The sequence below is a fragment of the Talaromyces marneffei genome, chromosome 1, assembly GCF_009556855.1.
Source record: "Talaromyces marneffei chromosome 1, complete sequence".
Taxonomy (NCBI): domain Eukaryota; kingdom Fungi; phylum Ascomycota; class Eurotiomycetes; order Eurotiales; family Trichocomaceae; genus Talaromyces; species Talaromyces marneffei.
In genome coordinates this window covers 1,182,863-1,203,511 of record NC_072348.1, presented here as the reverse complement: position 1 = coordinate 1,203,511, position 20,649 = coordinate 1,182,863, and the positions used below count along the sequence as shown (strand labels likewise).

At 48.2% G+C, this 20,649-nt stretch overlaps 7 protein-coding genes across 7 annotated transcripts; 4 read left to right on the top strand and 3 right to left on the bottom strand.

The window, feature by feature from the left end:
• Nucleotides 1-257: 257 nt before the first annotated feature.
• EYB26_000440 (uncharacterized protein) lies at nucleotides 258-1,940 on the top strand (the record flags this gene model as incomplete). Its single annotated transcript, XM_054259756.1, has 1 exon — nucleotides 258-1,940. The coding sequence occupies one exon, from the start codon at nucleotides 258-260 to the stop codon at nucleotides 1,938-1,940; it is 1,683 nt and encodes a 560-aa protein (XP_054115731.1).
• A 1,860-nt stretch (nucleotides 1,941-3,800) lies between these two features.
• EYB26_000439 (uncharacterized protein) lies at nucleotides 3,801-4,986 on the top strand (the record flags this gene model as incomplete). The annotated part of the gene is made up of 2 exons (XM_054259755.1): nucleotides 3,801-4,298; nucleotides 4,354-4,986. The coding sequence occupies 2 exons, from the start codon at nucleotides 3,801-3,803 to the stop codon at nucleotides 4,984-4,986; spliced, it is 1,131 nt and encodes a 376-aa protein (XP_054115730.1).
• A 91-nt stretch (nucleotides 4,987-5,077) lies between these two features.
• EYB26_000438 (uncharacterized protein) lies at nucleotides 5,078-6,534 on the bottom strand (the record flags this gene model as incomplete). Its single annotated transcript, XM_054259754.1, has 3 exons — nucleotides 5,078-5,435; nucleotides 5,494-6,473; nucleotides 6,532-6,534. The coding sequence occupies 3 exons, from the start codon at nucleotides 6,532-6,534 to the stop codon at nucleotides 5,078-5,080; spliced, it is 1,341 nt and encodes a 446-aa protein (XP_054115729.1).
• Nucleotides 6,535-6,867: 333 nt separating this feature from the next.
• On the top strand, nucleotides 6,868-8,188 carry EYB26_000437 (uncharacterized protein; the record flags this gene model as incomplete). Its single annotated transcript, XM_054259753.1, has 2 exons — nucleotides 6,868-7,132; nucleotides 7,182-8,188. The coding sequence occupies 2 exons, from the start codon at nucleotides 6,868-6,870 to the stop codon at nucleotides 8,186-8,188; spliced, it is 1,272 nt and encodes a 423-aa protein (XP_054115728.1).
• A 375-nt stretch (nucleotides 8,189-8,563) lies between these two features.
• Nucleotides 8,564-10,242, top strand: EYB26_000436 (uncharacterized protein; the record flags this gene model as incomplete). Its single annotated transcript, XM_054259752.1, has 3 exons — nucleotides 8,564-8,663; nucleotides 8,736-9,658; nucleotides 9,715-10,242. The coding sequence occupies 3 exons, from the start codon at nucleotides 8,564-8,566 to the stop codon at nucleotides 10,240-10,242; spliced, it is 1,551 nt and encodes a 516-aa protein (XP_054115727.1).
• A 323-nt stretch (nucleotides 10,243-10,565) lies between these two features.
• EYB26_000435 (uncharacterized protein) lies at nucleotides 10,566-11,802 on the bottom strand (the record flags this gene model as incomplete). Its single annotated transcript, XM_054259751.1, has 2 exons — nucleotides 10,566-11,255; nucleotides 11,323-11,802. 2 exons carry the CDS (start codon nucleotides 11,800-11,802, stop codon nucleotides 10,566-10,568), a joined length of 1,170 nt encoding a protein of 389 aa, XP_054115726.1.
• A 1,020-nt stretch (nucleotides 11,803-12,822) lies between these two features.
• EYB26_000434 (uncharacterized protein) lies at nucleotides 12,823-19,778 on the bottom strand (the record flags this gene model as incomplete). Its single annotated transcript, XM_054259750.1, has 2 exons — nucleotides 12,823-19,576; nucleotides 19,675-19,778. 2 exons carry the CDS (start codon nucleotides 19,776-19,778, stop codon nucleotides 12,823-12,825), a joined length of 6,858 nt encoding a protein of 2,285 aa, XP_054115725.1.
• Between the last annotated feature and the right edge of the window lie 871 nt (nucleotides 19,779-20,649).

The following is a 20,649-nucleotide window of genomic DNA, read 5'->3' as shown; positions in this document are numbered from 1 at the left end:
AAAATGTACAGCCATTATGCCTGACCATATACTAACGATTACTTCCTGAGTCTTCTCGAGGGATACAAAGGGAGGCAGGTCTCTCGGCCACCAGGACACCATAAAGTGCCGAGTGAATCACGTGATAATTCGAGTTGTTCTAAAACGGTCATCTGGTGGGGAGAAAGAACGATCTCCATTGAGCTGACAAAGATCATTATGAGCCCAAGCGATGCATCTTTTCGATTTATTACTGGAAGATAGGAACCTCTGGAACCATGGACTTGCAGAATAGTAGGGTTCCTAACCCTCCACCGTCCCAATCGGCGGAACTCTCCACGCCAACATCTGATGCATCTTATTCGATGCTACAGAATGCCCAGCATGTACCCTCATCTAACAGCTTCGACTTCTACGGAGTACAAGCGAACAATTCGATGACATCTGTTGCTCCAGTGATCACACACCCGTCACAAGCCATCTCTGCTGGACTTCTCACTCAACCTGGAGAGTACTCACAAAGTCTACAAACGGCGGGCCAATTTGGTGGGACACAGTTTCATTCTCAACAAATGCCGTTGAGCAACGCTTCTATGTGGAACACAGCTTCACTATTCCTCAATAACTTTGGATCAGCCAGTAATCCAATGACCGCCCTGCGCAATGGGGTGATCGGATATCCAGATTTGGCTCCTGCTCCTACCTCTGCTCCTCCCAAGCCTGCACCAATAGCAAAGACACTAACTGAGGCATCTACGCCATCTGTGGTGCAAGTAGCTCCTGGTACTGCTACATCGGCCTTGTCTGATCTTACCTACAACAAGCCGAATGGCAGTCAAACCCTTGCAATTCAGGCGCAACCCGTTCTTCCTGCACCAAATTTATCTATCAATCCTACCATCACACAGAAGCAGTCCACTCCATTGAAATCATCACCAGGAAAAACTAGCGTCAAGAGCCGTAAGCGAAGAATCAAGCGAAAGCGTGCCCACGACAGCGAAGATGAAATCAAAGCCCATGACTCCAGTTCAGATGATGAGTCAGAAGATATGTTACCGTCCGCGAGGCAAACAAAGTCTGGTCGTCAGGTCAATCGGCCAACATTCTTCGCTCCATCGCCGGAGCCTGTTTCGGTTTCAAGGCAAAAGTCGTCCCCTTCAGGTACGGCGACTGCGACCCCCGCAAAGAGGCGCAGGAAAGTATATCGCAAGAACGGAAAAGAAATCAATGTCACTTGTCGACACTGCCAGAGAGGCCATAGCCCTGTCACCAACATGATTGTCTTTTGCGATGAGTGCAACGACGCATATCATCAGTATTGCCATGATCCTCCCATCAAACAAGAGCTCATTGATGATAAGGATGCAGAGTGGTTTTGCAGTGAATGCCGGCCTGAAACGCGACACCGAGTTTTATTGAAGCTGAAACTGCCACCTCAGCAAGAGAATACTCCGTCAATTACATCACCGATATCATCTGTTCCTCTTGTCTGTGGCGAGCAGTTTACAGCAGAAGAACAACGCGGTTACCTGTCATCTCTCTCACATGCGGCCCTCGTTGATATGCTAGTCACGCTTTCTAAAGCAAACCCCACTCTACCAGTATTTCCCGAGAACTTGAAGGATCTACAACGATCAAAGTTTGCCGTCACAACCGCAACCACAATCCACGCTGCAAGTGAGTTGACGGAAGAAGTGACCATGGAAACCAAGGATGCAGCAAGTCCTAGCGTGGACGAAGAAGATTCTGATGCAGATTCTGACTCTGGTTCGGAATACGAAGTAGAAGAGCATCGCCTATATCCGCGGTCTGGAAACGGATTTCATCTACCTCCAGAGGAAGATGACTTTGATATACTACTGGATGATCCTGCGTGCCCTACATTTAGCTACACACTGCATAGCTATTCTCAGGCGAATTCTCTCGCCGATAAGATCCCCATAGTACAAGTTGGAGGCTAGTAACTATTCGCCAGTTTGAAATGGAAGAATCATTACTGTCAGCCTTTGTACGAGTATATAGTCGCCAACCAGAGTATCTCGACTGTAAGCTAGGCCGCACTATCGCCGTGGCCGATCTACACATGCTCTTATTGGTCAGATCTCAACACCATAAACATTTATCTTCAACTTCAAGACGCGTCTGCACTGAACATTTGAGGTTAAACATCTTCGAAAATACGTGTTGATCACTTCGCCCGAAAACCATGGAAAGAGCGCCAAATGGCGAGGAAAATTCATCTCAACGCCCGTCTCCTCCACCAAGGTCAGCCGAAGAACAAGTCAGAGTGAGATCTACCCCCTCAGAGCAACCAAACTCAGTTGATGAGCAAGCAAGCGCCAGACCAACTCCTCCACAAATACTAGGGCCAAAAAGCGTTCAAATTCAACCGCTGAAGGTTGGGACATTACCGAAAACCCTTCCAGATATTATCTTATTTTCGATGACACTTTCTATTAATCTGCTGCCAATAATACAAATTTCAATGCGGATGCAAAACAATATGAATGAGAGAATCCATTTGACTGCCAGCGAACTTGGCATCCAACGAATAGAGAAGAAGTCATGGTTTTTTTTTCGGTATCATGATCTACATGAGTATTTACGGAGCATCTAAAATGCCGAATCATATTGGAATAGAGATCTTTCAGAGGGGGCAGCTCACACGGTGTCTGCATACATGGTCTTGTGCCGGTTTCAACAATTGAGTCGATATCTTCACGTATCAAAAGCCAACTTGAATCCCGACCTATTTAGGTACTTAAAAACGTGCCCAATTTATCAAACGGGCTCAAATTGCTAAATTAGCCAGTGAAGGTGGTACTGGCAACCAGAATCAGGTGGCTGTTTACAACTTCGACGAGTTGATCCAGTTTCTACACGGCGGCGAGTTTTCAATCATGGAAGCTACACTATGTACAATCCAAGGCCAAGGGCAAGACCCGAATGAGTCGCAATGAACTGCGGAATGAAATGCCGCTAGTGCCTATTCCACGAACGCAATGGCTATGTGCGGAGTGCAATGTGCACCTGTATAAACCAGGATCTGGAGGCAATGACTGCTTCAAGCAATTTCATCAACCTCTAGCCACTGGTTTGGACAAAGATCCGTGTCTTCCAGTGATTTATCGAGCTACATGATATTCGAGCTGTTGTTCTATCCACTGTAAACTACGTACATATCGGCGTTGAGTCGGTTATCTCCTTCTACGACAATACAATAGTTATAATCAATTCTCAAAGATTAACTTAGTAACTACGTAATAATAACAAGAACTAGTTAACTAAACCGGAGCCTCCTTTGAGAATCATTGTAGGTGTACCTAGCTAATATACTACTACTTCAGGCCTAGGTCCGTCCCCGCCATTAATACCGGTATTGATCTATTCGCGGCCGCCAGTCGGGACTGAAACCGTTTCAGGCTTCACCTCGTGTCAGATGTTGGGGTTCCTCTTTTTCGGTATTTAAGGTGCTACTTTCCTTATTATCGATAGCACTATTCTTCCTTTTTATTCTATACCATGATACTACCTCGTTATTAAGTCTCGGCTTGCCGAACTTCTTCTATTTCTAGTGTCACTTCGTCCTTGGGCTCAGCAGTTTCCGGCGCCAAAAGAAGTCGATGACGAGACACCGTTACATTGCAACAAACGCATCGCAAAACCGCAATATTATTAATAAATAACCCGACAGCCCGTTTGAATAGTAGCTGAACGAGCATCGAGTCTACACAATACAATCTCCGATCGCTGGTACGATACGAGAGCTTTACATGCGTCGAGTCCCTTATCAACTCACCACCGAAGGCCACAACCACAAAATGGAGAAAATCACAACCTCACCCCGTCCCATAACCCCCCGCCTAGCTCAAAAATGGTACGAACACTTCAACCTTGACCTAATCATCAAAGTCCTGCACCAAACCTTCCTCCACCCCTTCGTCGCATGGATCGTCGTCCTCTGTCTCCGCGCGCAGGTCACGCCCACCGACCATCCAGCATGGATCATCGCGGTAGGGTACGCGACCTTCCTTACGTTACTTGCGGCCGCGAGCATGCTCAATCGTCGGTTGGCGTATGGTTTGCCTCGGGAGGTGGAGCCGAGTCATGAGGTTATTGTGATTACTGGTGGGGGAAGTGGGTTGGGACAGCTTATTGCGCAGATTTATGGAATGAGGGGTGCTAGTGTTGCGGTATTGGATATTAAGGAGGTCGCCGAGGTGGATGGGTGGCATGAGCTGTCGGGCGTGGAGTATTATCAGTGCGATGTCGGGAATAGGAAGGCTGTGGAGATGACGGCTAAGAAGATTGAGGATGATGTAGGTTTTTATGATTGTGGTATATCTAAACTAAGCTGACTGATGTGACATACAGCTGGGAAGACCGACGGTGCTCATCAATTGCGCCGCAGCGTCTGTACATGGTGTGCCATTGCTGTCACTAACCCCCGGATCCATGACGAAAACAATCCAAACAAACCTCCTAGCGCCATTCCATCTGATGCAAACCTTTTTACCGGCGATGCTGGAAACCAACATAGGCGGCGTCATAGTGAATGTGAGCTCTGTTCTGGGCTATCTTACACCTGCCGGTCTCTCGGATTATTCAGTCAGCAAAGCTGGTCTGAGCGCACTGCATAAATCACTCGAGGCTGAGCTGAGAGCCTCCGGCCATGATGATAAGATCAAGACATTGTTGGTAGAAACGGGACAGCTCTCGACACCTCTGTTCAATGGGATTGAGACACCAAGTCGATTCTTTGCCCCAATTCTCGAGCCTATCCAAGTCGCGTATGAAATTGTGTCGGCTATTGATAATGGACAAAGTGGTGTCATTAGATTGCCAGCCTTTGCCAAGCTGGTGAATTGGTATGCTGTACTGCCTGCATCCATCCAAAGGCTCGCCCGTCACCTGAGCGGAATCGACACCGCTGTTGCAAAAGCGTATAACCGTAACGTTTTCCAACCAGAAAGCGTGCCTGAGAGTGGATCAGAGAGCGATATATGAGTGAGGCATATAGACGATGACATCTCAATCTGTCAAAGTAATCGGATGACAACATGAACATCGGATAATACTCGCTATCATGCATATGAACCTATTGTTCAGTCGCCAGAACCACCTTCTCTCGCTCAGATCGCGGAGGCATACTGCCTTTCTTGGTGTGTTTCCGAACATTATCCACCCTTCGTTTGATAGCCGCAAGCTCCTCCTTCTTGATCTCTCCTGCCTTCTTGATGGCCTTGGGTACATGGCGGTAATTCTTAATCCTGCGAATCTCCGGCATGTGAGAATACCGGCGAATAAGCGCCTGATCGTATTCGAGTTGCTGACGCTGTTTGGCGCTCTTAATGCTGGCTCGTGATGATGCGTTGGTGCGCCATATACGGATGTTTCCATCGTCGGATCCAGACAAGACGTAGTTGTTATCGGGAGTGAACATGGCCGAGAAAACTCTGTACATAAATGATGAGCAACAACACCTAGATGATAAAAGTTAAAGACTAGACTCACCTCTGCATTCGCTGTGTATGGTATACATCTCTCGAGCGACCCCGATTTCTGTTGAACAATCGTATTGTGCGGTCATAGGATGCTGTAACCAATTCTTCGCCAGTTGGACTGAATTCAACATCCATAACGGCGGCAACATGGTCTTTGTAGATATTCAAGGCACGATCCATCTTTCGCATGTCAAACATGTACGCATTATGATCTTCGTTAGCAACAGCGAAGTTGAAAGCTTCCATAGGATTCCAAGAAATGGCATTGGACGCAAGAGTAAGGATAACTTTAGCAACTGGCGTTGATGTTCGCAGATCATATACGACAACAGAGCGGTCATTTGCTGTCGATCCAAGAATTGAAGTTTCTGTCTGGTTGAATGCAACGGATGTGATGGTATCGGTACTAGTTGGCCAGTGGAGAGTTTGAGATGCATTTGCAGAAGGCCTGGACAGATCGTAAATGGATATGACAGACGACGCCGCAGCAAACGCAGATTCATTGCGATGATGTGAGACGCTGGTGAATGGTGTTTGGCCAAGGAAAGTCGCTAATGGTGGTGCCTCTGGCGAAGAATTATATGGATCAAAAAGTTTGACGGTCTTGTCGCTAGCGCAGGAAAGAAGTTTGCGATCTGGAGTCCAGCAAAGACCCTTGACGATATTTTCATGCGCTTGTGTGTTCCATACTTCGTTTTTTGTCTCCATATCCCACACTTTGACGACTCCATCGCCCGAACCACTTGCGAAACGCTCCAAAGAACCTGGGTCTTTAGCCATGGTATATACGCCGTCAATATGTCCCCTGTCCAGCTGACCGATAAACGGTGCAGCAAACATGCGGTCCATTTTGGTTGCAGTCAAGGCTCTCGTATATTCTCGTGCTCGCTCAAACGGATGCTGTGCTGGGTCCAGGTTTCTTTGCAATCTTGCAACGCTCGAACCTGGCGCTTGCTGCGAGGCAGCAGACCGCGAGAGGGTCTTGATTTTCTGTCATGATTGTCAGTACAGACTAGCGCAGAAATATAGAGTAATAAATCAAACATACCATTTTGACTGACTTGTGGTTAATCACAATCTGGACATGAAGAAGAAAATAAATTCGAGACTGGCGGAGATAAAAATATTTGGAGGACCCGCTGCACCGTGCTGATTGGCGCCTTCCGTTGTTGCCGCAAGCTCGCAGGGTTGGCAGCTCAAGTGACGCTTGCCCGCCAGAGAGAGAGCTCTTGTTGATCTCCAACTACCAACTTCCAATCTCAATCCATCACCTACGAAATACACAGATACATCTTCAAGAACCATTTTCGAGATACATTCACCTCTCACATAGACAATCTACCCCATCTTCGGCTGCGCTCGCATCCGACACATCGACCACATCATGGCTTCCACGTCCGCCAGTGAGCGTATCGAGGAAGCAAAGTCACTTGCATCAAAGGACCCTGCCAAAGCTGAGCAAATATACCGGGACGTGCTATCGGGCGGCGTTGGCAAGACTGAGTCGGCCTCAAGAGACTACGAGGCAGCTCTGGTTGGGCTGGGAGAGCTGTATCGGGATAACAAGAAGGCACATGAGCTTGCTGAGCTAATCAAAACGAGTCGTGATGCATTTTCTTCATTTGCAAAGGCAAAGACAGCCAAGCTTGGTGAGTCATTAATTTCTCGAAGCTGTAATTCATCTCTAACATCATACAGTGCGACAGCTCTTGGATTTGCTGAGCGAGATTCCGAACACGATCGAGATTCAGGTCGCCGTCATCAAGTCATCGATAGAATGGGCAGTCTCCGAGCGTCGATCATTCCTCCGACAGAGCTTAGAAACACGTTTAGTGGCAATTTACATGCAAAAGCAATCCTACTACGATGCTCTGACTTTGATCAACTCTCTTCTCCGGGAGCTGAAGCGGCTGGACGACAAGGTTGTGTTGGTCGAGATCCAGCTCTTGGAATCACGAGTCTACCATGCTCTAGGGAATCAGCCCAAGGCACGCGCAGCCTTGACTTCAGCCCGTACTTCCGCCTCAGCCGTCTACACTCCTCCTACCTTACAAGCTGGTCTCGACATGCAGAGTGGAATGTTACACGCAGAAGATAAGGATTTCAACACGGCGTACTCATACTTCATCGAAGCTCTTGAAGGTTATAGCTCCGTCGATGATACAGAAAAGGCCACGGCGGCACTGCAGTATATGCTTCTCTGCAAGATTATGCTCAACCTCGTAGATGATGTGACGAATCTGCTCGGCTCAAAGCAAGCTTTGAAGTATGCAAGCACACGACTTGAGGCCATGAAAGCTGTTGCTCGTGCTCACGCCAACAGATCTTTGGAAGAGTATGAGAAGGCACTTTCGGATTACCGATACGAGCTTGGCGGCGACGTTTTCATCCGCAACCACCTCCGCCGACTCTACGACGCCATGCTGGAACAGAACCTTATCAAGGTCATTGAGCCATTCAGTCGAGTAGAAATTGATCACATTGCCAAAATGGTTGGCTTAGATACTCAGCAGGTGGAGAGGAAACTGTCACAGATGATTCTAGACAAGGTCATCATCGGTGTGTTGGACCAAGGAGCCGGCTGCTTGATCGTCTTTGAGGAAACAGAGAGGGACAAAGGCTATGATGCGGCATTGCAGACGATTGAGAAGCTGAACAACGTAGTGGAGGTTTTGTACGCCAACCAAGCGTCCCTGTTGGAATAGACATTTTGTTTGCTATGTAATCATACAACGAACGTTAAGAGCGGTCAACCCATATGCAATACAATAGTTCATCTGTGAGAGGATATTCAATGTTACCTTTCTTAATCTTAATAACTATGTAGATCGGCTTCTTTATTTTCATCTGTCGCTGAACGTGAGTTCTTTCGAAAATGTTGCTATTCTATGTGTTACCAAATCGGGTTAGCGCCGTGTCGCGAACGTTTCTGCGATCTGCCGCCGTGGAAGTTCATCGCGACTTCAACGCATCGTTGTATTGGTCTGTCTGCCAACCACTTGTCTCGACTCTTACTGCCACCGCTATCATCGAAGAGGTATTATTATTTGGCTGTGCGACGCTAACTACGAACCACCAACATGGCTATGAACGCCCCCATGCAGCCCAATTATCCTCGTGGCTACCCTCAGGCCGCGCAACGCTCACCGGCCGCACCTCGTCGCGGAGCTCCAGTTCCAGGTATAATTTATCTGAGCACATCAGACTACGTGGGCCAATGAATTGAAGACTAATGTTTGTTTACTGTGATAGGTCCCGGTGTGCCCATGCCTCATCAACAAGTCGCTCATCCTCAATACATGGCGGCCGCAGCAGCAGCTCACCAACGCGGTATGCCTCCAGTCAACGAAGCCCATATACGGCGTAGCCGAAAACCCACCGAAAAAAACATGCCAGATGGCATCGAGGATTATGTCATTGGCGATGGAGTGCAAGAGTACAAGAAGCTACAAAACATAGAGAAGCGTCTGGATTCATCCATGGTCAGAAAGAGGCTGGATATTCAAGATTCGTTGGGCCGATCGGTTAAACACTATAGGACTTTGCGTCTCTGGATATCGAATACGGTCGAGGGACAGGATTGGCAAAAGGGCGAACAGAATGGAAACACTAATGCACCTGGGGCGGGCCAGTACAAAGTACGAATCGAAGGCAGACTTTTGGAGGATGGTAGTCCTGATGTGACGGTCCCTGGCGAGGACAGCGATTCCGAAGAGGAGGTGGAAGAAGAAGCTGGGGGAGGTGAAGGTGGCGAAGACGCCGAAAAACCCAAATCAAAAAAGCGACAACGCTCACGACAGAAACTGTCGCATTTCTTCAAATCCATCACAATCGACTTCGACAAGACGCACAATGCAAAGGATGCCGATCTGTCGCCTATAGTATGGACAAAACCTCAGATTCCACCGACTGTTGTATCATTACCACCTTCTGCTGATTTTGATGAAATCTCGTTCTCCCGCACAGCCCAGGAAAATGTCAATATCACCTTGACTCTAGTCCGAGATGAGCAGCCCGAACGGTTGAAGGTGAGCCAGGAGCTTCAGGAGGTTATTGATCTTGAAGAAGCTACAAGGAGTGAGATTATCTCTGCTTTCTGGGATTATGTCCAAGTCAAGGGACTGCAAGAGGATCACGAAAAACGTCTAGTTCGCTGTGATGCGAGATTGAGAAATGTAGTGACACCCCTGCAAATATTCGAAGATTTTCAAACTTGCTAACCGCTCGATAGATCTTCGGTCGCGAACACATATTTTTTCCTGCAGTGGTTGACAGTATCTCAAACCTCACCTCCCCCCTCGATCCTATCAAGCTTCCCTACACAATCCGCGTGGATCAAGAATTCCACAATAACCCAACACCCACAGTCTACGACATCCGCGTCGCAATGGATGATACCCTCCTCCAAAAGATGGTCGCCCTCACCACAAACCCACAATACACCACTTCACTCCGCCACATCAGCGACCTCGACGACCGGCTGGCCATCATCATCCAGGCGATCACGCACTCCAAGGCGCGCCACTCCTTCTACACTGCCCTCAGCCGGGATCCCGCGAACTTTGTGCGTCGCTGGCTCGGCTCCCAACGCCGGGATCTGGAGACCATTCTTGGAGAGGCAGTTCGTGGTGGTGGTGAGGATGGCAGTGGTCCTGAGTTTAGACGGGGTGGTGAGAATAGTGCTTGGAATGCGCCTGTGGCGAGAGAAGCGGTGCGGTACATGCTTGCTCGTCCAGAGGCTAATACCGTGTATCGATAGATCTGCGGCATTTTGGGTGTACTTTTATTGATGGTATTGCAAACGACCTCTTATCTCTTTCTTTCTGTTATGGCCAGGTAGTTTGGGCGCGCAATATGTGTGGATTACTTTTATTAGTTGTCTGTTTATGTTTAAGATATGGAATTCTAATCAATTCATGAATGAATATAAAATACAAATGGTTCTTTCAAGTAAACGGACAATACAACACTTGACCGATGCACTGCCCAGACGTGCTATATCTATAGCTCTTGTAGTTTCTTACCCCGCTAACAATAATTTAAGCAAAAACCTAATCATTACTGAGTGAGTAACCTCAGTCATTACGCAACAGCCATTTTGCGCTGTTTCAACGACGAATCTCCCCTTTCTATGGTATCAACACCCGTCGCAGCAGGAACTGCGAGCTCAGCACCATCCCCGGTCTCGAAATATCCCTGCTCCTTCTCCAATTTCTCAGCTGCATCCAAAACATAGGAAGGTTCTTTGGGAATCACCAAGCCAGCCTCCTTCTCGGCGGGTTGTTGACGGAATCGTTTCAGGACTGCTTCAATCATTTGCGAGAACCAGTAGAAATTGAGCGAGTTGAGGATCAGGTTCGCAATGACGTACGCAATTGGCAGCCACTGCGGGAGTGAGACGTCAGTGAAATGGTGAGCGAACCGCGAAATTTCAACGTTGGCTCGGAGGCAGCTTTCATCTGCGCACAGAGCGGCCCCTTCACCGAGCCTGAAGACAGGGGCGTTGGTGGTAATCCCGTCCATGAATGGTGAATGCGTCATCAAACGACTCTGTTTGAATGCGTGCCACATGTCTCCGTAGACAATGACTGATTGCCATGTACCCCAGACGAGACGGCAGGAGAAGAAGACGATCAGAAGCATCATGCCATTGTACCATTGTAGTTTGCTGCCGGTCATGTTGACCTTGTCCAAGAACCAGTGAATATTGAGGAATGGGCTGGAGAGCTCGTAGAGGATGAAGGTCGGGGCATAGTAATTGACGAACGGTCTCTGCATAGAAATCCCAATATTAGACCGGCTTTAAGGGTGTAGGTTGAGAGAGAGGCAGGGGACTCACAAATCCGAGACTAAACACGCACAAAGCGCTGATGGCATGAAACAGCATGCCAATCCCAAACAGCTTGATGTATAATGTACTGACGATAATGTCATAAATAAAATAACCCGTAGCGAGAGCTTCTACGAGCCCACTGCCACCGGTATATCCATGCACACGCTCATCGATGTTCATCCTCTTCCTTTCTTCATCCGCAAACATAACCCAGAGCGCTACGACATTGATAAGAACACTCTGCACCAACGAGACGACGTGGATATCCCAGTTCAAGCGGGTACGTTTCGGGAGTTGCGGGTAGTGTCGAGGAAATAATAAAGCGGATAGCCATGGCGAGATGTAGGAATGGATGAGTTGGTAGAATGCGAAGGCCAAGACGACTTCGTGGATGTGGTAGGGTAGCGTGTATAGGCGTAGGCATTCGGCCCAGGGGGTAACGAGGTCCTGGAGCCAGACCGGTGGAGGGGGGAATGGATCGAGCATTGTGCCAGGTCTTACCTGGGAAGGCAATGATGAGGCTGGTCGATGGCTATGGAAACGTTTGTGTTGGCTACACGAGGAACATGGCTTATCGACGTTCGACCGGGTAGAAAGGGAGAAGAGTCACAAAGGATAAAAGATTTTATTAAAATAAATACCGAGAAGAAAGAAACATCCTCCTGACTCAAACAAATGTTGAGGTCACACTCAGACTCGAGAACGGGGGAAATGAAGCAGGAGGGCAAAGGAAGTTTGACCTTTATCTATCAGAGGCCGAGGCTGCCGTCGATGCGTTGGGACGCTCGCAGCCAATCAGGTCGGTTGTTGTATCAATCAAGGTTCCAAGCTCAAGGCAGCACTTGGCAACGAATCTAGTATTTGGATTGTTATTCTATTTGTGGAAAATCGTCAGTTGGATTCGCGTGCTGACAGCGTGGCGAGTCTAAGACGAGATTCGAGATTGCTGCGATGACGATGAAGCTGACCCAGTCACGCGACCAGCTATATTGCTGGCGTACAAGTCATACGAACGGCCTCGGGAATGGAAGCATATCTTAACATACCATACCTGATACTGTTATTTTACTTGGAATAGAAACAATATTCTTGAAAGGTCTATTGTGGTGTTCTACTACGTATACTACGTAGAGGTCACCATGGGTAGAGCAGACACGAGAGATATTATGTATTATGTGACATACTAGTTGCACGGACCGCTGCTTATTTCCACTACGAAAGTTCTAGTACAACTAATATGAATGATCAGGTCATTGTCATTATCATTTGCAGGGCTAGTAAACTAAGCGCAATACTCCATAAAGTCATTCCAACAAAAGAGAGACATAATAAAGAAAATGAAATACAAAAATAAACCAAAAAAGATTGCCCGGCTATCCAGACAATCGTGCTCAGAGAGGTATCAATAGGAAACTAAACATCAATCTTTTCGCTCAATTTAAACAATCAAAAGCAATCAAAACATTTTTGGAAACAGGAACAGAACTAAAATCGGGTCGAGCGGTTCTAGACATTGATAGGACGCTGGATATCGCTTCCTAGACCGCTGTCATTCTGGCCTGGAATCTTGATTCCGGGTGGTGTCTCGAGGTCGGATAGATCTTCTTCAAACGCAGAGTGCTCTTCGTGCTCGTCAATAGTGGTTTGATAATCGCCTTCATCGTCAACATCTTCATCATCGTCTTCTGGAGCTTCTGCATCAGAGTGCTCGGATTTCTCATATGATTGATGATTGTGCTCGACCTGATCTTCCTCCTCGCAATCTTCTTCTATAATGGATCCATTGTGTTCCGCAACTAGACCGTTAGTTGTGCTGGCATAGCTGGGCTGACGGCTGGCTGAGATAGTACTTTCACTGTCATGGCTGACACTTTCTAAATAATGACCTGTATCGGCTGTCCGCTCAGTTCCCGCGTCGCTATGAGCAACACTGAATGACTCATCTTCTTCTAGGAAGCTCTCATTCTCTTTGTTAGCCTCAAAGTCTCTAGACGTGCCCCAGGATGTTTTGCGCGATGGGAGATTGGACCGAACCGAGTGGCTGCGCTTGAGGTTGGTCAGTCCACTAGTGCCGACGGGTGCTGTGACGTGACGATCAGTAGGGCCCCTGTTACCAGTGACATGGCTGAGACTGAGAATTCGACGTTCCTTGCCACCATTGGATGACACGGTAGACCCGTTATATGCTGGGTTTTTAGCTGGCTGGCGGCGTTTCAAACCCATCTCCACGCCATTGCTGACCAGACTGCGAGTATCTTTGGCTGCGCCGTTGGTACTGGTAGCACGACTGGTAGCACGACTAGTTCTTGTAGCGTTGCTGCCATAGCTGGGAATGCGTCGGAGGCTCATGCGGCTCTTGCCTCGTCCGCTTTCCTTCAAAAGCATGGTTCTAGCGTGATCGAAAACACCTGCGAGAATTCGCTTTTCGAGACCTTGTGCGCGCTCCTCAAAGAGCTCCATTTCGTGTTGTCGAATGTCGAGAGCAGTTTCTAATCCGTGGAGTTCTTTCCCGAGTTTTGTGTTCTGCTTCGTGAGCTGCTCCTTCTCAGTCTTCATGGCCTGGATGATTTTGAGGAGTGATTCTTTTTCGTCATTCAAGCTGAGAATCTCGGATTCCACTTTCTCCTTCTGAGCAAGTCTTCTCTCAAGAGCATAGGCAGCATCTTCAGCCTCTCGCTTCTTTCGCTCATAATCTTCGATAACAAGACGAGATTGTGTTGCGACCATCTCAGTAATCTCACGTGAGGTCTCCATAACCTTCTCATGTATTTGATCCAGTTTATCCATGCCTGCCATCGTCTTGCTGGTGTTCTCAGCATGACTCATGATCATGTCAAGCTTGGAGTGGAGCTCGCTATCATCATACTTTTCAGGTATGAGGTTCTTGGCGCTCTCGGTATGGCTCATTATCATGTCGAGCTTAGAACGTAGCTCAGAATCGTCGTACTTCTCCGGTATAATGTTCTTAGTGCTCTCCGCATGGTTCATGATCAAGTCAAGCTTAGAATGTAGCTCAGTATCATCATACTTGTCCGGAATGATAATCTCTCGAGGCTCTGGTGGAGCTGGAAGAAGAGCAGGAAGCATTGTCGGGATTGTAGCAGGAATAGCAGAAAGATTTCTACTCAGCTCCTCATTTGTCTTTTGAGAGTGCTCGTAATGCTGTCCAACAAGCATAAGAATGTCTTTGATGGCACCAAGGATTTGAGGATGATATTCCAGGATTTGGCCTTCTACTCGATCTGTCGCAGCCGAGGTTTTCTCCAACTCGGCCTTGGACAGTTCGTTAAACTCCTTAATCTCATTGTGCATCTCTTCCATCTTGTCGTACGATTCGCTGATCTTGGTGAAGAGTGTCTTGGTATCATCGCCCATGCGCTCGCAAGACTCAGTGACGCTGTTGCCCATAGCACCAATGATCAATTTGATGTCCTCCGCAAGACCCTTTGTGCTTGTCAGGTGTTCAACATTCACCGAGTGTCGTTCTTCTGTTTCGGAGAACTTCTTGTCGAGACTTTCTTGCAATTCGTCATACTTCGACAAGATATGGTCGACTCGTTCATCCACTTTCTTCTCCAGATCTGCTACGATCGTGGCACGAGCTTCGTCTTGTTTGACCATGATTGCTGCATCTCGTTCCTCTGTTTCGAGTTTGGTTACTTCCTGTTCTCCTCGTGCACGTTCAAACTCCCTATTAATGAGGTCACTGAGTTCTTTGACGCTCTCGACGGTTGTGAAAGCCCCGGAAGACACTGCCAGACCTTCTAGAAGGGTCTTCAGTTCCGACAAGCCCTCCTCGCTCCCATCAAGTTTGCTCTTGAGCTCCTCACGAAGATCGGCAACAACAACCTTGGCCTCTTCAATCTTTTCGGCCAAACCTCCATGCTCGACTTTGCGTGCTTCAAAGGCCTGGGCAGTCAACTCTGATTCTGTATCGACTTTCTCCTTGAATGCATTGATAAGCTCCGAAAGTGCTTCAATATCTGATTTTGCAGGGAGCGTCTCGACGTCGGGAAGCTTCAACTCTTCGATACTAGTCTTGACTTCAAAAATCATTGCTTCCACCGTTTGAAGATCACTCTTGACGACCGGCTCCGGCGCTTCCTCTCCTTCTGGGATATCCTTGGCCTGGCTTTTCGACTCCTCCACAGCAACCCACAAGTCTTTCAGAAGAGTCTCAAGCGTACCAAAATCAGCCTTGGTGCAGCTCTCTGTTTCAAGGCGAGCAGCAACTTCAGCGATGGCATCCTTCAGTTCTGAAACGACTACTTCCACATTCATGACTTGTTCCGCTTTGGCAAGATCCTCAGTTGGAGGGATATTTATCTCATCAAATCTGGCGACTGTGTCTCGCAGAAGAGTCTCAATGATCTCTGCATCCTCTCTGCGAGTATTGGATTCAGCCACAGATCCATGAACATCTCGCACGGCTGACAAAACCTCATCGAGGTGCTCCCTTTTCAAGGTATGTTCTGATGGTGGAGCAGGCGCTTGATTGGCTTCTATCGATTCAACCTTTATCTGTAGCTGCGTAATCAAGACCTTGAGGCTTTCGATGTCGTTGCTGATGTTGCTTTCGTTGGCAAGTATTAATTCTTGACCGCGGGTAGTCGATGTCTCCTCGAACTCTTTCTGAGACGTTCTCAAAGCCTCCATCTCGAATTTAATGGACTCCAATCCTTCTTTCAATGCATCAAGAACCTCAGAACTGCTCTGCTCATCTGACTTGTGAATCAGTGTTTCCAAGTCTGCTCGGATGGTATCGACGCCGTCGTTAAAGGCTTCAAGTAACTCGCTAGTACTTGAAAATGAGCTTTCGTTGCCATCACGCTTTTGCATCGTCTCTGCTTGAAGGTTCTCAAAGCTTTCACGCAGGGCTGAGATAATGTCGTCCTTCTCAGATGACTCGGACTTGACCAAACTCATGCCAATGGAGTCCCGAATATTCTCAAACTCTTCTCGAACGGCTTGAACAAGTTTGGTAGTGTCCACTTCATTCCTCGTGCCAGTACCAATCTCATGGATTGCATCGAGTATTTCAGCTTTGTCGCCTGAAGTCTCAGTGCGGATCAGTAAACCACTGAGTGTTGAGCGCAGGTGTTCGAATTCCTTCTCCATAGCGTCAAGAAGTTCGGGGGTATCCGGATTTCCGCGAGAACTGGAGTTTCGAAGAGCTGCTTCGTTGATAGAATGCTCAAGATCAGCTTGTAACAATCGGAAGCCTTCTTTGACGGTGGATATTATTTCTTCTTTGCCAGTAACATCTGCAGCCTTGTCGACATAAGACTCAATATCAGTTCGGAGTACTTGTAGTCCATCTTTCACGGAATCCAGTACTTGTTCAGCGTCGTGTCCGCTCGGCACCGAATATTGCTTGAACTCATCTTTCATATCCTGAACCAGGTCGCGAAGGCGGTCAATGATTTGATCTCCGACGTTCAGTTGAGAAGAAGCTGCTGCTTCATGAAGGCCAGAAGCCACAGCTTCAAATAAGTCGTCCTTGTTCAGTTCGATTTCTCGACTGATAGAGCTCTGGTTGACTAAACCTTCCGAGATTGCACTGACGATGTCTTCTCGCGTCAAAGGTGGTTCCTGTGTAATCAGAGCACTAGAGTGAGCAGCCAAAGCATCATTAATCACTTGCACGACATCTTCTCGAGTCACGGATGATTCGCCCATTTCTTTGGCAGCTGCGAAGTGCGCCGCCAGGCCCTCCGTCACCGCATTAAAGACATCATCTCGTGATAATCCAGTGTCTGTTTCGTCTTGTGTGATCGCTCGCTGGCCAACCATGGCTTCAACGACAGCGCCATGGACATCATCGCGGGTGAGGCCAGTACCAGCCAGAGACTCCGCTAATGTTGAGCGAGCCATTGCCTCTGTTACGGCTTCGAAGACGTCATCACGAGTGAGTTTTGGCATATCTTCGTCTGTAGGAAGCCCTCGTTGGCCAGCCATAGCTTCAGCGACAGCAACATGAACATCGTCACGGGTCAGCCCAGCAACATTTAGAGACTGCGCTACAGCTTCAAACACGTCGTCACGAGTAAGCTGAGGCAGATGTTCATCCATAGGAAGTGCCCTTTGACCAGCCATAGCTTCAACAACAGCACCATAAACATCATCACGGGTAAGACCAGCAGCATTCAGAGACTCTGCTAATGTCGACCGGCCCAAGGCCTCTGCTACGGCTTCGAACACGTCGTCACGAGTAATCTTAGGTGTGTCTTGCATGGAAGGGAGTGCGCGTTGTTGATTGTCCATCGCTTCCGATACTGCCGCATAAATGTCTTCCTTCGTGATGTTGGGCTCGGGAATGGTCAATTCGAAGGATTCCAGGCAGTCTTTGACTGCTTCTGCAACTTCTTCACGGGTAATTGCTGGTGGTGCTTCAATAGGTGGCGGGACAAAGCTCTGCATTCCAGCCTGAACAGCAGCCAGAACCTGGTCGTAAGTCACTGCCTCCTCATGCTTGGGCTGGTAAGCTTTCAACCCTTCAGTGAGACATTCAAGAATTTCTTCCCGCTCCAGGCCAAAATTTTGCAGTTCAATTTCCGGTTTATTTACCTCCCAAGCCTCCCTGACTGCTTCAAGAATGTCTTCCTTATCCATGCCCACAGTGCTCGGTGCTGGAGCGTTCAGATGCTGTGGAGAGTATTCGTCTAAGGCAGACCGAACAGCAGTAAAAACTTCGTCTGCATCGGCGCCACTGCGAGTCAACGAAGTCGATAGGGTCTGCTGATGTTCCTGAATCATGGAATACATTTGCTCCTTCAATTCAGCGAGCCCGGCGCGAACGATTTCTGCAACTTCATCTGCTCCCAGAGTTTGTGGAATATCTTCCTCAGACTTGGATGTTGCGGCTTCTTCGAGTTTTCGGCCGATTTCTCGTCCCATGCCCAAGACTTCTCCTCGTAGCTCACGCACAAGTGCTTTGACTTCACTTGTCAGACCGCCGCCTTCAGCGACACTATGCTTGATCCTGTTGAGAAGACCGATAATATCTTCACTGAGGGCACTTTTCTCAGCCCCATTCGAGTCCTGGCTAAGAACGATTGGGCCGGATCGCGTGTGTTCTGGAGAGGTAGATCCTTGAGCGCCAGATCGTACCAGGGCTCGATTCGTTGGATTCTCCTTGACATGGTTGAGGATTTGTTCAAGCATTTTTGTGACGTTCTGATCAGCCTCCTTGGTGCTTCCATCCTTGGCAGGCCTCTTTTTCACTTCGTCGACAAGTTCCAACAGCTTTTCTTGGGCTTCTTTGGTGGCCATTTCACGTAGCACCTTTTCCAGCAGTGCAATGCTCGCAGAGCCGTCACTAATAGGCGCAGGAGATCCACAAAGGTCGCGCTCCAAAGCTGCAGCGAAGCTTGAAGGGCTGGCTACACGAGGAAGAGTAAATGATTTTCGGTGGTCTGGTGGGCTGTCGAATGGCTTGCTATCAATACTATATCCACTCCTCACAGATCCAAAGGCTCCAGACCTTGTACTCGCACTGTCGGGATCCAGGAGCTTGGAGCTAATGTTGTTGGCCAAATCTCGGATACTCTTTCGTATATCCTCGTCGCGCGCATTTGTAGCCGCTTTCAAGCTTAGCAAGTCAGTAGCATTATCCTTACTTCGTCTCGTCAGACTTGTCATCTCTTTCTGCAGGCTTGTAGCAATTTCCGTTAAGCTCTGGATCTGCTCCGACAAACTGCTTTCGGGCAGCGATGTGGCTGTGGCCGGTTTTGACACTGACACTTGAACTGATTTAAGTTCGTCTCCAGGGAGCTGCATATTCTGTAACGCCAGCATGGTAGCTGAAGTTGGGGTATTCTCGCCTATTATAGGTTTCGAAAGGTAGCGATTGGAGACATAAAGAGATGGCGAGTCACGACCAGAGTCTTGTGATCCTGATGTGCCTGTACGAGTAGGACTTTTGTCCAGGTAATCATCATTGAATATTGCCGATCGTGTCTTTCGTTCTGGTGATCTGTTCTCGATAAAGTTGCGGAACTCAGTTCGTGTATCAGTCGTTGGCTGAAGGGACTGCAGTCGTCTGTGGTATTGCCCTTTGACCAGGGACTTTTCTGGAGATGATTTGGAAGGCATCGGGTTTATCGTGTATGGGCTAGGAGCATTTTCGCGCATCTTTTCTGCGAGGCTTGCTGTAACCGCTTGGATGCCCGGAGAGGCGTTTGATCGTGTTTTTGGGCTGCCAGCACCGGGATTCATAGGTAAAGGTGGTGGCCGTCGTTCGGGGTCAGAACTGTCCCACCTGTAGGTGTTATGGCTTGGAATTAGTTCCATTATGTCTTCGGTGGAGATAGAAGACTATCTCAATTGTGGGTTCTTGCAATGGGGAAAAACACGCACATAGGAATATTGAGTTTTGCAATTTCGGAATTTGAGTGTTGATGATGGCTCTTGACAACAAGATCCATAGCCCCATTGGGAGCTGCCTCGGTATCGCTTGCCATAGTAGAAGGTAGAATATGCTGTGATAAGGTCTTCAATCGTTGTGGAATGTGGGGAGGACTGAGGAATGTACAGGACTCAGTTGATAAGCAAGGTCATGACAGAAAAAGCCAAAAACAAATGAGCAATGCTAAGCACACAAAACACCACAACAAGAAATACCGATCGTGAATATTCGTTGAGATGTTTGCGAATGAAGAAGATGAAGGCTCCGTTGTTGGAGGGCTCGTGAGTATGGCAAGGGAAGAATAGATGGCAGAGGTCAAGCAGGAAGTTTATCTACTACTGTAGTATGGCAACGACCAAAACAATGGCGTCAAGGCAAGCACGAACTGTGGTAACTAGTGGAGCGAGTGGTCCTATGCCACCTCATCTGCTGGGGTTAGTGTGTGATGGCCCAACGCCTGGTAGAGTCGGTGATAGAGCGGTCTCGAATCAGTGTGAGTTGATGTTTCTGAGCGTTCTCTGTAGCAACGAGGCTTCCCGCCTGGCAACGGTCAACAAACACCGGCTGAGTCAGCAGGCGCAGCCAATCGCGGCATGCCGAGCACTTGCGCTAGTTGTTTTACGCCGGGCGTGATCCGACATGTCATACTATGTAGAGTCCTATCAACTCAATATGAAGACCCTCGTATGAGTGCTTGCAATGCTTTTGTTGGTTTTATTTACTATGTATGTCTGGGCGATAGAACTCCACGACATTGAATTGCCTTGCGATTGAAACATCTGCGTAGTCCATCACGACGGGGTGAATTGATTCAATTGAAGGACGGAGCACGAAGTATGGAGGACTGTAGGCGCTAGGCTAGATGTGAAAGCAGATACAAGAAACTACGGAGTGACTAGTTAACTAGTAACCAGTTACTATGGAGT